We start from the raw sequence: 17,023 nt of genomic DNA, 5'->3' as shown, positions 1-17,023 counted from the left end.
AGTCTCAACGCAATTTACACACACACACACGCAGAAATCTATAATATCACAGAAAACAAAATAAGTATAACCATTCCCCCATCTTGTAATGTGAACCCATCCGTTTCGTTCTGACTCTGTCTGGAGAACAGATTTGCTCCATCGTCTCTCTATGTGACAGTCCTGATAGTTGAAGATGGCTATCTTATTGCCTCTTTCTTAATCTTCTCCAGGTTAAAGATATCAAATTCCATCAACTTTTCATCATCAGACTTGGTTGTCTTCCTCCGGTCATCAGAACCTAAGAAGAGCCGTGCAGGATCAGACCAAGGGTCCACCTTGTCCAGCGTTCTGTTCACACAGTGGCCAATCAGATGCCCCAATGGGAAGCCCATGAGCAGGACATGGGTGCAATAGCCCTCTCCCGCTCATGTTCCCCAGTATACTGCCTCTAATAATGGAGGCAGTCTATAGTCATCAAGACTAGCAGCCTTTTCCCCCATGAATTTCTCCAACCCCCTTTTAAAGCCATCCAAACTGGTGACCATCACCACATCTTGTGTTAGCGAATTCCATCGTTGAACTCTGCTTTGTGCAAAGACGTCCTTCCTTTGATCTGTCCTGAATCTCCCACCACTCAGCTTCATGGGATTGTTCTAGTATTATGGGGGAAGGAGCCATTCCAGTTTGCTGATTCTTCTTCTTCAACTGGAACGTGCCCAGAACTGGACACACAGTCATCATTCTTCAAGGTTTCTGGACAAGAAGGTTATCCATGACTACTAGCCCTGATGGCTATATGCTTCCTCCAGGATCAGTATGACTATGTACAGCAGTTGCTGGGGAAGATGGGCAGGAGGGTGCTATTGTGCTCGTGTCTTATTTGTGGGCTTCTCATGGTCAGATGGTTGGACACTGTGGGAACAGAATGCTGGACTAGATGGTCTCTTCCGGCAGGGCTCTTCTTAGGTTCTTTAAGCACCGGTTCTCTAAAAGAGAATGCTGCAATCCTCTTTATACTTCATGGGCGTCAGTCCCATTACTCACAGTGGAGCTTCCTTTGTGTCACCTTCCTTCGTCCTCTCCCGTCACAATCAACACACTCCAGGAAACAAGGCTTCAAGCTACACTACTTTATTAGTTAACGACTAGCTTCTTTACAAATGCAGATCCTAGGAAACTCTCAGACTGCATAGAACCAGCTCATCCACACAGCTATGAATCTCAGTAGAGGAGTTGACGTGGAAGTTAGAGAAGCTGCCAGCAGTCTGGGCAAGAATTTCTTGGTCAGACTTAGGGATGTCAGAGAATTTCGCCACGAATCTCGGGGAGGCCGAATGACAGCGCATTCGGCCCCCCGAAATTGGTGGCGAAACGGTCTGCCCCCCCGCCCCCCCCCAGGACGGGACTTACCTTGGGCGAATCCTCCTGGCAGCGGCGGCTCCGGTGGCGGTTCAGCAGCGGCGGCTGCTGCAGCTGGTCTCCCGACCGGCTGCCGCCGCCGCCATTTCCAGTAAAAAACCAACAACAACAACAAAAAAAATGTGATACGCTACGTAAAGATTTACGTAGCCTATCACGGCTGAGTGCAGGGACGCAAACGGCGGCGGCTATGGCCACTGCCATTTGCGGGCCTGGCCGGCCAGGATTCGGGGGTGGAGGGACAGAGCGCCTCCCCCCCACCGCGAATCAAATTTCATTAAAGGTAAGTGACTTTCGTACATCCCTAGCTCAGACTAGGGATGTACGAGTCATAGAATCATAGAATCATAGAATAGTAAGGTTGGAAGGGGCCTACAAGGCCATCGAGTCCAACCCCCTGCTCAATGCAGGAATCCAAGTCAGAGTAGCCCTGACAAATGGCTGTTCAGCCTCATCTTGAAGGCCTCCAGTGTGGGAGAGCCCACCACCTCCCCAGGTAATTGGTTCCATTGTCGTACTGCTCTAACAGTCAGGACGTTTTTCCTGATGTTCAGCCGGAATCTGGCTTCCTGCAACTTCAGCCCATTCTTCCGTGTCCTGCACTCTGAGATGATCAAGAAGAGATCCTGGCCTTCTCTGTGACAACCTTTCAAGTACTTGAAGAGGGCTATCGTATCTCCCCTCAGTCTTCTCTTCTCAAGGCTAAAGAGGCCCAGTTCTTTCAGTCTCTCTTCATAGGGCTTTGTTTCCAGTCCCCTGATCATCTTTGTTGCCCTCCTCTGAACCCTCTCCAGTTTGTCTGGATTCTTCTTAAAGTGTGGTGCCCAGTACTGGACACAGTACTCCAGATGAGGCCTAACCAGTGCTGAGTAGAGGGGAACTAGGACTTCCCGGGATTTGGAAGCTATGCTTCTATTAATGCAGCCCAAAAGAGCATTTGCCTTTCTTGCAGCCACATCACATTGTTTGCTCATATTCGGCTTGTGATGGACAACAATTCCAAGATCCTTCTCGCTTGTAGTGTGGTTGAGCCACGTATCCCCCATCTTGTAACTGTGCATTTGGTTTCTTTTTCCTAGGTGCAGAACTTGGCATTTATCCCTATTCAATGTCATTCTGTTGTTTTCTGCCCAGCACTCCAGTCTATCCAGACCACTTTGAATTGTTTCTGTCTTCCAAAGTATTAGCTATCCCGCCCAATTCTGTGTCATCTGCAAATTTGATCAACATTCCCTGCACCTCCTCCTCCAAGTCATTAATAAAAATGTTGAAGAGCACTGGGCCCAGGACTGAGCCCTGCGGTACCCCACTCGTTCCCTCTCCCCAGTTTGAGAAGGTCCCATTGATAAGCACTCTTTGAGTCCGATTCTGTAGCCAACTGTGGATCCACCGGATCGTTGTTAAATCTGGCCCACTTTGAGCTAGTTTGCTCATCAGGAGATCATGGGGCACTTTGTCGAAAGCTTTGCTGAAGTCGAGGTATATGATGTCTACAGCATTCCCACGGTCTACAAGGGAGGTGACTTGATCAAAAAATGAGATCAGATTTGCCTGGCAGGACTTGTTTTTGACAAATCCATGTTGGCTTCGAGTAATCACGGCATTGTTGTCAAGGTGCTTCCAGATGGATTGCTTGATAATCTGCTCCAGAATTTTCCCAGGGATTGATGTCAGACTGACTGGTCTGTAGTTCTCAGGTTCCTCCTTTTTACCCTTTTCGAAGATAGGGACAACGTTAGCCCTCCTCCAGTCATCTGGCACTTCCCCCGTCCTCCATGGTCGCTCAAAGAGAATAGACAGCGGTTCTGAGAGTTCTTCTGTCAGTTCCTTTATTACTCTAGGATGCAGTTCATCTGGCCCTGGAGATTTGAACTCATTCAAAGTAATGAGGTGTTCCTTGACCATATGCCTATCGATCTCAAGCTGCAATCCTGCCCCTGCAGCCTGTACTTCGCCTTTGCCAGGGGGCTCATAGACCCTCTTTTGGGAGAAGACTGAGACAAAGTAGGAATTGAGCATGTCTGCCTTTTCTTTGTCATCTGTTACCGTTTTGCCATCCTTATTTAATAGCTGAACCACCATTTCTTTCCTCTGCCTTTTACTATGCCCGTAGCTGAAGAAAGCCTTTTTGTTGTTTTTAGCATCCCTTGCTAACCTCAGCTCGTTCTCAGCTTTAACCTTCCTGACGCCATCCCTGCAATTCTGTGCTATCTGCCTGTACTCCTCCTTTGTTACTTGGCCGCCTTTCCACTTCCTATATGTGTCCTTTTTTGTTTTCAGGTCATCCCTAAGCTTTTTGTGAAGCCACCTTTTCTTCTTGTTGGAATTGTTTGTGATTGTGCCTTGAGAATTTCCTTTTTTAAAAGCTCCCACCCATCTTGGACTCCTTTTCTCATTAGCGTCGCTTGCCATGGGACCTTACTGATCATTGTTCTGAGTAGTAAGTCCCCCATTACTATTACATCATGCTTCCTTAAAACATTGGCTATTTGCTTTTCAAAAGTTTCATCCTCGTCTTCTCCTTGATTGGGTGGCCGGTAATAGAATCCGACCACCAGGTTCCTTTTATTCTTTGCTCCATTTATTTCAACCCAGATGCTCTCGATGGGGCTGTGCAGAGATATGTATTTTTCACATACAAGTGCAACCCCACCTCCCTTTCTGTTCCTCCTGTTCTTTTTGAACAAGTTATATCCTTCAATTGCTGTATTCCAGTCATGAGATTCATCCCACCAATAGGATAGGTATAACTGAGATAGGTCTCAGTTATACCTATCAGGTCATAATTTCCCTCTTGTATTAAGAGTTCAAGTTCGTTCTGTTTGTTTCCCATACTCTGGGCATTAGTATATAGACATCGAAGACCATGTGCTTCATAGTCTGGCTTTCTTCCTACATGTGTCTGAAGACTATTATTGGGCGCTATCAGAGCTGTTCTCTCTGTTGCAGTGCATGCGCCTACATCCATTGTTACCCCCAACATTACATCTCCCTTCCCCATAGGATTCAGTTTAAAGCCCTCCTGATGTTCTTCATGCTGTGGCCAAACACATTCTTCCCAGCCTTTGTGAGGTGCAACCCGTCCCTAGCCAACAGCCCATCTCCCAGGAAGTATAGCCCGTGGTCCCAGAATCCAAATCTCTCTCGTTGGCACCACCTTCGTAGCCAGTCATTCACCCGGAGTATTTTTCGTTCCCTTTTTAGCCCTCTTCTAACTACTGGAAGGATGGATAAGAAAACTATCTGGGCCCCAAAGTTCTTGAGTTTCCTTCCCAAAGCTTCAAAGTCTGACGTGATCTCTTCGTAGCTCCGCTTGGCGGTATCATTTGTTCCCACATGGATGAGAAGAAAGTCACTTACCTTTTCGCAGGTGTGATTCGCAGTGGGGGGGAGGCGCTCTGTCCCTTCCCCCAGAGTTCTCCTTGGCCGGCTCCGCTCTGCGGCAGCTCCGTGAAACCTCCGGCCAGGGCCATCCACCGCTGGAATTCCAGCCGCGGCCGGGCTGCTGCAGCTGCCACAGCAGCCGCCATTTGCGTCCTGCCAGGCTGCCATGATCGGCTACGTAAGTATTTACGTAGCCTATCACGACAAAGAGCAGGAACACAAATGGCGGCCGCTACACCGTTTGCGCCGCTGCTCTTTTCGTGATAGGCTACATAAGTATTTACATAGCCTATCACGGTAAACGCAGCCACACAAATGGCGTAGTGGCCGCTGTTTGCGTCCCTGCTCTTTGCTATGATAGGCTACGTAAATACTTGCATAGCCTATCACGGCAGCCTGGCAGGACGCAAATGGTGGTTGCAGCAACTGGCCAAAAGACCAGCCGCCGCTGCCAGAGCTGCTGCCGTCCCAGGTATGTTTCGTTCCGGGGGGATTCCGCGGGGTGGCAGGGGGTGGGAGGCCATTCCGCCACGGGTTTCGGGGGGCCGAATGCCAGTGCATTTGGCCTCACTGAAATCCGTGGTGGAATTCTCCTCCATCCCTAGGTCAGACTAGCTTCGCAGGGGTGGTTCCCTCAGGGTGGCTCCCTCCTACATCGGCTTCCACAAGTGGCCAACCTGGCAGAGCGTCTGAGCCCCGCCCTTAACTCTTCCTGCTTCGCTCTGCAACGGACCCTAGTATCCCTCAAGCCATGCCACTTGGCCGCCTCCTCCTCCTCCTCCTCCAAAACTTGAGTTTTCATCATGGAGGGATGGGGGAGCCATTCAGCCTGGGCCATCTGTGTGTCACAGTCTTGGGAAGAAAGTCTCTCTGTCTCTGGGCTCACTGGGGAGGGTGCCTCCCCCTGTTCTGGCTGTTCCCATTCTGAATCTGAGCTGCCAGACATCCCCACATGCTCAGATTCACTCCTGACACTTTGGACTCTATGTGTCTAGGGATGGGCTTAGGTGGTAGTGGTTTACTGCCAGGGTATTGAAGGGCAGAATCCAGGTTTGAGCCCTGTCAACTCCAGGGAGGGCTGGGAAAACTCCTGCCTGAAATCCTGGAGAGCTGCTGCTGCCAGTCAGTGTTGACAATACCAGGCTAAATGGACCAGGGGGCTGACTCAGTATAAGGTGGGTTCCCACATCCTGGATTAGAGCAGGCATGCCCATTCCTTGTGTGTGTTAGAAGCAGGGGGGCTCTTGGGTTCTTTTGGGCCAAGGTCCCACAAATTATTTCAACCCCTTCCCCATCTTGTTGCAGTGCAAAGTTGCTGATAGTTTGGCAGGTCAAGGCTGGCAAGCACATCCAGCTGGGATGCTGAGTGCCAAGGTACGCATGGATGTGTGGAGTGGAAGGGTGAGGGGGCCGCCCACTCAAATTCCAGCAGAGGCCTTTGCCGACCGGGCCCCAGACATTTGATGCTCGAAAGCTCTGCCCTTGGTGAGAGAATGAGCCCTCGCCGTCTCGGAGAGCCATGGCGGAAGGTGGTGCATGCGAATGCAGGAGTGGTGATTAATAATTGAATAACCTGCAACCAAGGGATAAAAAAGAGCTGTATAAATGCATATTATTATTGCATAATTAGCCCCATACATTTTCTCACATGCCCTAACTCACTCGCTCACACGCGCCTGCCCGCCCGCCCACATCCAGCATCCAGGCATAGAAAAATATGTACAGTAATGTTTTGTGTCTCTGGATAATTTCTCTTCCACCCCCCCACCCCCCCGCTCCATCCCCATGCCTCTGTGCTGCCATTCACAGAAGAATTCTTTCCATCTCCCGCATCTTCTTATCTATGTTGGTAATCTCCATCCATTTGTCACTTTAGTCTCCCTCTCTGTCATCGTCACATTTCCCCCTCTTCCTTCTCTGCATTTATAAACCCTTATAACCTTATGTGGCAAGTCATTTTTTTTTAAACTACAACAACCAGGGTGCATACTTTGAAGTGAGCGAGGGCTGAAGAGCCCTCAACATTAGCTTTGGGATGAGGCATGGGGGCAAAGACCTCTTTAATTCCCCCTGCCCTGCAGCATGGACACCAAGGGAGGCTTTGGCTGACCCAAAGAGCTCCTTGACTCCCCCTCTCTTGCAGCAAGGGTGGCTTTGACTGAGCCAAAGGGCTCTTTAATTCCCCCTCTCCTGCATGGTGAACAGCAAAGGAGGCATGGCAGAGCTAAAGGGCTCTTTAATTCCCCCTCTCCTGTAGGGTAAACAGCAAGGGTGCTGGGGGATTATTGCTGTGTGCTTTGGCAACTATGCTATGGGGTTCCACAGGGCTCTATTTTATCCCCTGCGCTGTTCAACATCAACATGTAACCGCTGGGGGAGGTTATCTGGAGGCGTGGGCTGAGGTGCCATCAATATGCAGATGACACACAGCTCTACCCCTCTTTTTCATCAAATCAAGGTGAGGCAGTGGCTGTTCAGAATCAGGGCCTGGGCATGGTAATGGATTGGATGAAGGCCAATAAACTGAGTCTCAATCCAGAGATGGAGGTACTGTTAGTGGGTGGTTCCTCTGCCCAGCTAGGTGATGTTCAACCTGTTCTGGAGGGGGTTGCACTCCCCCTGAAGGATCAGGTCCAGAGTTTGGCATGCTCTTGGGCCCAGAACTGTCACTTGAGGCACAGGTGAACTCAGTGGCACAGAGCACTTCTTATCAGCTTAAGCTGGTATACCAGCTACGCCCTTCTCTGGACAGAGAGAGCCCAGCTACAGAGATCCATGCTCTGAGAACTTCTCGTCTGGATTACTGCAATGCGTTATACGTGGGGCTGCCTTTGAAAACGGTCCGGAAACTTCAGCTGGTCCAAAATAGGGCAGCAAGATTGTCAACAGGGACTGGCCAACGAGCTCATATTACGCCAGTACTTTTCCAGCTGCACTGGCTGCCAGTCCATTTCCGGGCCTCATTCAAAGTGCTGGTATTAACATTCAAAGCCCTGAATGGCTTGGGCCCAGGTTATCTGAAGGATCGCCTCCTCCCATATGTGCCTGCCTGGACCTTAAGATCATCCTCAGTGGCCCTTCTCCATGAGCCCCTGCCAAAGGAAGTGAGGCGGGTGGCTACTAGGAGGAGGGCCTTTTCTGCTGTGGCACCCTGGCCGTGGAATGAGCTCCCTAGTGAGGTTCGCCTGGCACCTACATTGTATTCTTTCCGGCACCAGGTGAAGACCTTTTTATTTTCCCAGGCATTTTAGCTCTTTAGACTTTTAGCTTTTCTGTTTTAAATCTGTATTTTAAATCCTTGCTCTGCTGCTAGGTTTCATTCTGGTTTCATTCTGGTTGTATTGTTTACTGTGGTTTCAATGTTTTATATATTTTGTATTGTTTTACTGTGTGCTCTTTGGTTTTAATTTTTGTGAACTGCCCAGAGAGCTTCGGCTATTGGGCAGTATAGAAATGAAATAAATGAAATAAAATAAATAAATAAGGGAAGCATGACTGCACTAAAGGGCTTTTTAATTTGCCCTCTTCTCCACTGTGAACAGTAAGGGAGGCATGACAGAGCCAAAGAGCTCTTTTATTCCCTCTCCTTAATGGTGAACAGCAAGTTAGGCTTTGGCAGAGCCAAAGGGCTCTTTAATCTCCCCCTCTTCTGTAGCAGAAACAGCCAGGAAAACTTGAAAAGTACACACAGAAAAGCCCACCGCAATTTACATACCTTTCGCCAGCATGTTATATTTTGCATATTTTTCTTAGCTCAACGTCCAATCAATGACCAAAGCACATCCCCCCCCCCCCCGAAAAAGATTGCTACACAGCAGAGGCTAAAGAGAGACTGGAGATGTATAAAACGTTGTGTTTTTCTTTTGTTTTTTAAATGATGCATATAGCCACATATTTTCCAGCAACGTTTGTCATTTTGAATAACTAAATTTCTCAATGGTTCTCAAAGGAAAAAGAACGGACCACAACTCCACGCATCTCAGAAAATGCTAGTCTGTTGCAGAATCTGTGGGTTGGATTTCATAGAAATCCAGTCATTTGACTCAGTTGCAGATTTCTCCGACACACCTAGTCATGAAAATGCTATGATTTAAGTCAGTTGAAAGTGTGAAAGTGCACATTCTTAGAGAACTTTCTCTTTCTTTTTAAAAGCAGGTGAGTAAATAGTTTGCATGTGCGTGTGCTCTAACGTATCAAGAATGCAGAAACACGTGTAAAGCGGTGGTGGTGATAGGACAAAGGGAACAGTGAGTTGTGTGCGTCACAAATGAAGTTATAAACAGGGTAGTCTGTTAGGGCAGGACTTGAATGAGTGGGTGGAAATTACAGTCCAAAATTGCCTGCCTTCACCACTGCTTGTGCGTTGGTGCATGCGACAGAAAGTGCTCAGGGTCCATAATTCTCTAAATCAAGGGGGAATTCTCAGAATCAAGGAATACAGGAGCCAAAATGCAAAATCCTGGGGCCAGCAGTTGCCTTATAATTTCCAAAGCATATCTAATTGTTCACTGTGCTGGGTGTCACAGCAGCCCTGCGAGGTAGGTAGCTACATCTCAGCGATGGGGAAACCATCGGCCAGGAAAGGAGCAACTGGGAGAAGCTCACTTCCCTCCTGCTCCCTTCCAGAAAGAACACCTATAAGAATTTTGTAACCTAGAATTAGTGCTCAAGTTTGCTTTTCTTTTTTCCTCCTCCTTCCACATCCCTTTTCCCTTTGTGTTGCATCTTTTCAATTGTAAACTTGGAGGAGGCAGGTAATTGTCTGAGGATGGCTGTTTGGAAGAAGCCTTTTTCATCTGAAGAGCGGGGCAAGAAATGCTGGAAGGAAATAAATATTACGTCAACAGAACAGTATGTTCTGTATTTATTTATGTATTCTTTTCTTACACACCCTCCCCTTGTCCCAAACCTGCTGCACAGCATAAAATGTTCAAATGAACAGCGATGAAGCTCTGCACAATCTCAATGAACAGAGCGAAGGAAGAAGCAGGGGCATGAAGAGAAACTGAGTTAAATATCTGCAAATCTGAGAAGCCCTGCGGGAGGCACAAATCCATCTTGGGGCCCTTCTGAAAGAGCGGGAGGGGAAGAGTCACACCACTATATCTGGAGGCGAGGAGTTCTCAAGTTAAGGTGCTGTATATGGCCTTCTCAAAACGGAGAACTTCTCCAGCTTCCATTAGTGAGGAGTGAGATGGGCCTCCCTTACAGGGCTGTTGTGAGATAATATGGATCCTGGAAGCTTGAAATGCCCTTCCTCAGGAAAGCTGAACATGTTGGTCTTGAGTTGTATATTTATTTCTCCACATTTAGATTTGGGATCGCCAACGTCATGTCCATTGGCAGTCCACTGTGTCTGCAGGATGGATGTTTTTCTTAGTGCCCGCCAGAGGCCCTGGCGCCTCTCGCTTTTCATTTCATTTCATTTTCAAACGTTAAACTGGGACTCTGGCATGCTACAAAGTGATGCTACAGCCTCCAGAGCTGTCTTTGTTCCCCAGAATGCCACTGGGACCTGCAGGGCATTCTGGGCCAAGTGACTCATCTCTGAGCCTCCTCAGTTTTGTCTTCTGTGAAATGGGCGTCAGAGCAGAAAACGGCGAGTTCAAAAAGGAGCAATTTGGGGTTTTGGATCTTGTACCCAAACTCTGCCTTGTACTTCAGTTCTTGGGCTTCTGGTTTGTGACTGGACACACCTACCATGGTGGCCATTTTGTGAGTGGGCCAGCTCCCTCCATGGCAGCCATTTTGTGAGAGTGCCCACTCTTTCTCCATTCCAAACGTGCCCGCTGACCCAAAATCTTTGGAGACCCCTGAGTTAGATCAAGGGGAGCCATTCACTTCTATGGGAGACGCTAAAGCGATGCCATTCGGGGTCTCACTTTTAGGGAAACCTGCAGCCAACTCCATCCCACCTTGACACCATCGATTGCACTGGTTCAGTGGCTGGGTTTTGCTCGTACCTCGAAGAGTCCCCCCAGTTTCACCCCGGCAGCCACCAGCTTCTTCCCAAGGAGGGAAAAGCAGCCCGTCCTCAGCAATAGCAGTGTCCCACCTTGCAGGGGGGACGTAGGAAGAAAAAAAGCACTGTTGAATCAGAGCAAAGATTCATCTTTTGCAAGGGCATCAGAACTCTTTCATCGATGGATCCCTGGAGGGCCAGATGGGGCCTGAAGTTGTGCCCCCTTGCCTGAGATCTGTAGACTGCAGCGGTCCATTTTAAACATGGCCCAGGGAGGCTTCGAAGGCAAATGTCAGAGAGAGAGAGAGAGAAAGAGAGTTAAATTTGCAGTTCTTCCTGCACTTGATCTCTTTGTTTCTCCTGGGCCCACTGTGTGAATCCTGGCAAATCTTTCTCTCCATTCCAGCCCTCCCCTAGTAGTTGAATAAAACCAGCCTACCTTTTAGGGGTGTCATGTGGTGTGTTCAGCTCTTAGGGAAGATGCTGAATAAAATAGAAAGAGCTTGAGAATTGTTCTCCCTCCTTCTTTCTCTGCTGATGTAATATTGATTTTCCCTGCCCATCTTTTCTCTCTCATATCCAGCCACGTAATTCAGGAGCGGGAGAGTTGAAGAGTCAGTGGTTAAAAGATTAAAGGGGTCTCAGGTTCACCATTTCACCTCTGATCTATACCGCCCCCAGGTGGTCTTAGTCAAGCTACTCTTTCTCTCGGTCTCAGTTTTCTCATCTGCAATACGGGGATAATTTTAATTTACTTTTTAAAGAAAAATGAAAAGGCTTATACCTTTACTTGTCTCTGAGGAGTTCTAGGCGGCTCACAGCAGAGTCGATCATTTAAGGCACAATCCTAGCATGTTTAGACAGAAGAAAGTCCTACAACTCCCAGCATCCCTCAGCCAGCCAGGGATGCTGGGAGTTGTAGGACTTTTTTCTGTCTAAACATGCTAGGAATCTGCCCTTAATCATAAAAACATCCTTCCAATTTACCATGGGGTCCAAAACTCAGAAACAGCAGCAGGAAACTATAATGCAGCAGGAACGAAGAATATTCAAAAGATTCAAAAAGAAAATGAGACCAATTAAAAGAGCAAATCTGGATGCCTTTCTCAAAACGAAGGGCTTCTCCAACTTCCATTAGTGAGGAAGTGAGATGGCCTCCCTTGCAGGATTGTTGTGAGATAATATGGATCCTGGAAGTTTGAAATGCCCTTCCCCAGGAAAGGTGTCGGATGGCTCTGTCTTTACTTCCTTTCCAAAGGAAAGGAATTCCCGGCGGCAGGTGATGTGTTAGACTGCTGTTGATCTTGGTTTTGCTTTCTGCTGGTGTCAGTTTTATAAACGGTTTTGGCCATTTTTACATGAAAGAGGGTGTAAAATAAAAATAATAGTAAAATGAAGGGCTTTGAAAAGCTATCTAAATTTGCCATTCCTATTATTGCTTTGAAAAGACAACAACAACAATAATAAACAAAGTGCTTTGAAACACAGTCTGAGACTGCAGTCCTATACATGGGACTAAACCCCATTGGACTCAATGGGACTTACTTCTGAGTAGGCATGTCTGGGCTTGCACTGTGAGACCACAGTCCTATACGACTGAAGCTGCTTACTTGGGAGTAAAACTTCATTGAACTCAGTGGGACTTCCCTCTCAGTAGATATCCACAGGATTGCACTGTGAGGCAGCAATCCTGTACACACTTCCCTGGGTGTAATCCCCACTTAATTCAATGGGGCCTACTCCTGAGTAATCGTGCATAGGGCTGCACTGTGAGGCAGCAATCCTATACACACTTCCCCGGGCGTAAATCCCCATCTAACTCAATGTAGCTTATTTCTGAGTAGACATGGCCAGGACTGCAGTGTTACCTGGGAGTGAGCTCTGTTGCATTCAGCTGGGCTGACTTCTGAGTAGACACATGTAGGATTTGTGGGGGCAAGCTTGTTATTATTATTATTAATATGTGAAGTGTTTTGCAAGCCCCCTCTGAAAGGAAGCTGTGGAGGAAGAAAAAGGAAAAGAAGACCTCTGAAAACAATCAGCCCCCTTCTTTGCCAGCATCTTTTTTTTTTTTTTTTGGTGGTGCGGGGAGACCCCCGCCCCACCTTTCTAGCAGAGGCTGCAACCATCTTTGGATACAATGGGAAAGGGAGAGAGAAAGAATTACCTCTTTCCAGTTGCAGCCTGGATTCCTGAAAGTGCCCCTTGCAAAGCTTTTTCTCAAGCCCCCCTCTCCCTCCCCCCTTTGTGGCCACACCCCCTCTCCCTTTCTTCTGCCTCCCCCTCCCCAGTAGATGTGAAATTGACTAGAAATTCCAGGGGAGGGGCCCACAGGGCAGGGGGCGGGGCCATCTCCACCGGCCAACCAACCTTGAGCCTTTGGGGCTGGTTGGTGGGGGATTGGTGGAGCGGGGAGGGGGCCCAGGGAGAAAGAGCAGGCGGTTACTTTAGGGTGACCGGGCCAAGTGGTAACAATGTGTCTGATTCAACAGTAGGAAAAAAGAAATCAGGCTGGGCAAAAGCCATTGAAAGCAAAAGAAGGATCACCAAAATAATGGCCATTAAAATAAAAAAGGAAGCCTTCCAGGAGAACAGCGACAGGAATTAAAGAATCCACAGAAAAGAATCCACCTTATATATATATATATATATATATATATTAAAATTCCCCCTCCCTTTCTCCCCCCCCTTTTTTTTTTTGCAATTTAGTGCCGGAAAAGAAAAGAAAAGGTGGGAGCATGTTTTCTCCTGGCTCACATTGCAAATGCATGCATTTAAAATAAGAAACCAATGCACCAAATTGGGAGGGAGGAAAGGAGAAAGGCATCTGGTAGAACCTTTTTTTTTTGGTGTGCATTTCTCAGAGGGTGGTGAAAACCCTTTCCTCCCATTCCTTTCCTTCCTCTTTTTTCCTCCTCTCCCCCTCCACATTTTCACTTGTAATATTGCTGCTGCATTGCCCCCTCATCTTCCTTTCCAGTTGTAAGGAGAGTTTTTTGGATTGCACAGAAAAAAAAGCAGAGGGAGTTTAGAAGGGGGAAAGAGAAAAAGCGCATTTTCTTTTCTTTCCTGTCCGAGGAAGAAACCTGTTGTGATTTGGGGGCGGCGGGGGGGGGGGCGTTGTAGCAGAGTTCCCCTTTTGGCTTCTTGAAGGGGAAGCAAATGTTATTATTGCATTCTTTTTAAGTCCCAGATTTTTAAAGCTCGCCATGCATCTTTTAATTATTTATTTATTTATTTGCTTTTTCTTTCTCCTTTCTTTCTAATTAGGAAAAGAGCAACACATAGAATAAAAGTGGGGAAAAATAGAAGTAGAGGAAAACCCAAGGCACCTTCAAAACAAAGCGGAACAACTTGGAAGAAGTTGCGTATGTATGGCTGGGGTCTCTCTTCTTTTTGGTAAACTTTTTATTTTTGGGGAGGATGTTTCTCTCTCGGTTGGAAATCCAGTTTCCGGACAACTGGTTGCAATTTGAAGACGGAGGTTCTTGAAAGCCTTTAAATTTTTTTATTTTTTTTTTTGGAAATCAGGAATTGTTTTCAGTGTGTGTGTGTGTGTGTGTGTGTTTGTTAATGATACAGTAGGAATGGCAGAATTGCAGAGAAGAACCATCAACCCAAACTTTGGTTGCTGACTACCTTTTCTCTCTCTCCCCCTCTCTTTTTCCCCTCCCTCTCATGAGTAGACAGATACTGGTGTAGTTGTTCCGAGATGTCCAGGTTTCTTTCTGGAACCTCACTGCTGGCGAACTCTTCTTTTCTTTCTTTCATAAGTATATTTGACCATCATAAGTACCCCATGGACTGAAGGATTTCCCTTCGGGAGATAGAACTGCTGTTCTCTCTTCTATGCCCATGAAGAGTTTGAGACAGGGAGAGGAAGTTGGCAGAATGTGTTGCCTTTAGGGGAAGGGGAAAAAACCCACCCCACACCCATCTTTTCCTAGATACTAGGTAATTTACCCTTCCCAGTTGCGAAATCGAATTCTGATAGCCCCATGAACCTTGCTTTGCAATAGACCTGGGTCACCAGAATGACTCGCCCTGCGATCGCTAAGAAGATTCGAAGGACTGCTGAACCCAGTGACATGAATTAGGGGTGTGCATGTGCCTTGTCTGAGTTTTGCATCAAGCGAAAGGGAAGGAAAAGGGACGGGAAGGTGTCGCTTCTTACGGGGGGACCGCCACCCTGAAAAGAAAACCGTTGCCAGCACAACACAGAACGGACGCACAAATCGAGAAAAATGAACTGGCTGCTTTCTTGTTAAAAAGCAAAGCTGTGCAAAATAAAAATAAAATAGAAGCATCTTCAAGGGCCGGAGAAGAGGAGGAGGACAGAGAGCGAAAGGTGGCCACCACAATCAGGCACAATGCCGCCTTTGGAGGTAGCCGCTTTGCTTGTCGCCCTGGCAGGGGTGTGCGTGTGGATGGATGACAGCAATAAGGTGATTTCGGATCGCTACGCCGTGTACTGGAACAAGAGCAACCCCAGGTAAGGCATCTGAGTTAAGACTGTCTGTGTCGCGTGCATACTGCAGCCTTTTACTGAAGTGTCTACGCACTTTTGTGCGTGTGTTCTAGGGTGGTGGGCTTGTACCCCAAGGATGCTGCAAATGAAATCCAGATATTTTTGTAAGGTACTCGTTAGACTCAGGAGGAATGGCAAAACTTTCCAAGTCCCTTTCTGTCAAGTTGGGTGAGATGCTTTTCTTCTTTTGTGTGCGTGCGACTGTTTAAAACATGCTTCTCTGTCGACTTTCGCAAAACAGGATTTCAAAAGATCTGCATCACAATGTTGTTGTGGATGTCGCTACCGAAGCAAGGCAATGGGAAAAGGCAAAGGTTCAAAAGTGTAGTTGAGGCTGTCTGTCATAAAAAGTGAGGTGCGCTAAGCCAAGGTTGCCCCATGCAGTTTCTACGAAAGTTACCTGCAAGTATGAAAAAGCAAATAATTCCAAACCAAACAGAGCCTTCATCCAGAAGAAAGATGCTATCTCTTTGTGAGATGACTGTCTGTCTCTGTTCAGGCTACAGTATTATTGCATTTCTAAATTTGCAGGTATGTGCACACACAAGTTCTGTTACTGTGATTAATTTCTTGCTAAGCACCAGACTGGAATACCTTTTGCAAACTGATGTGGTCTCTTTAGGAAATGGATACCCCTGGTTCATCAAACTTTTGGTGGGGTTGGTGTTTACAGCTGGATTGCTTTAATTATTTTTTAAATATCCAATTGGAGAGAATCCTTCAAATAAGATATCTACCAGTTGGTCTTGGAGGCTCAGAATGATGTCATTTTTTGGGTGTGTGCGTGCTGCTGTTTGAATTTCATATCTGTCTCCTAATTTAAGGCTGAGTTGGAGAAGTTTCACTGGCAAATCCACTGTCTGTGTCTCCGGCCCTCCACTCCTCCAAATCCAATATAAAGCGATTGTGGTGTGTGTGTGTGTGTGTGTGTATGTGTGTGTAGGGGGCAGGTATATTTTTCTTAACAGCTGTTTTACATTTGGCATCTCAATCAAAGTAAAAAAAAAATCACAAAAAAATCATCCATCCAGAAGTTAATTCTAGGAAGTTGTAAGTCTGTGCAGCCAAGAAGAACAAAATGGTAACAATTTTCCAAAGCATTGCAGACTGTAAAATCAATTATGCGTCACTTCAGGACTAGCATCTTGTCAAATTAAAACACCAGTTCACCTCTCTCTTCCTCCCCCCCCACTGTGGATGGACATGGTGGTCGACCTGTTTCCTTGTGTTTTTTTCACTTGCTGGGCCAAATTGATAGCCTCACCTCTTGCAGGAGGTCTAATTCTCTAGGTGGCTTGGAGGGGAAAGTTTGTCAATGGCAAACCAGTGGGGTTGTAACCAAGGACCTCATCGGATGGTTTAAGTTTGGTTGTTGTAGACTCTGCCTTGTAGAGGCCGGGTAATTGTTGAGTCTTGGAGTGGTAAATGTTCGCCAATTCAGTCATGGTGCCCAAAGGTTTTCTCCTAGTTAATGGCCAGGTGGCGGGTTAGAAATCCTTGGGGTTCTCTCTCGGTCTCTTTTCCTCTGGTAATGTTAATTCTTCTTGGGCAGGGAGCCATTACTCTGGTTGTGAAGTTCAGATAAGTCCAAGTTCTCTTGAATTCTGTGTTTTCTTGCTATGCTTTGGGTCATGACCGTTCCTTGTAACCTGATAGGAAAGTAGCCCTTGTCTTCTGACGTGAAAAAGAATTGATGCAATTTGCTGAGGATGTTTTTTTTTTTTAGGGACCCCCCCCCCCCGCCCAAT

At 47.1% G+C, this 17,023-nt stretch overlaps 1 protein-coding gene across 5 annotated transcripts in view; it reads left to right on the top strand.

The window, feature by feature from the left end:
- EFNA2 (ephrin A2) overlaps positions 1-17,023 on the top strand; it is a 277,009-nt gene that overhangs the window by 52,178 nt on the left and 207,808 nt on the right. For 2 of the 5 annotated variants that reach the window (XM_084825789.1, XM_084825787.1), the window contains 2 exons: positions 14,018-14,115; positions 14,434-15,239. In XM_084825789.1, the coding sequence (XP_084681915.1) occupies positions 15,118-15,239 (122 nt within the window). In that variant the 5' untranslated portion in view covers positions 14,018-14,115; positions 14,434-15,117. Of the gene's footprint in view, positions 1-13,447; positions 13,478-14,017; positions 15,240-17,023 lie in introns of those variants that run through there. The other 3 variants (XM_084825788.1, XM_084825786.1, XM_084825790.1) reach the window with 2 other exon arrangements.

The sequence above is a fragment of the Heloderma suspectum genome, chromosome Z (genome assembly GCF_057233095.1).
Source record: "Heloderma suspectum isolate Gila_16-S chromosome Z, 16-S_ref, whole genome shotgun sequence".
NCBI classification, from domain to species: Eukaryota; Metazoa; Chordata; class Lepidosauria; order Squamata; family Helodermatidae; genus Heloderma; species Heloderma suspectum.
The sequence above is the reverse complement of the archived record's forward strand: the minus strand, read 5'-3'. Positions and strand labels throughout refer to the sequence as shown.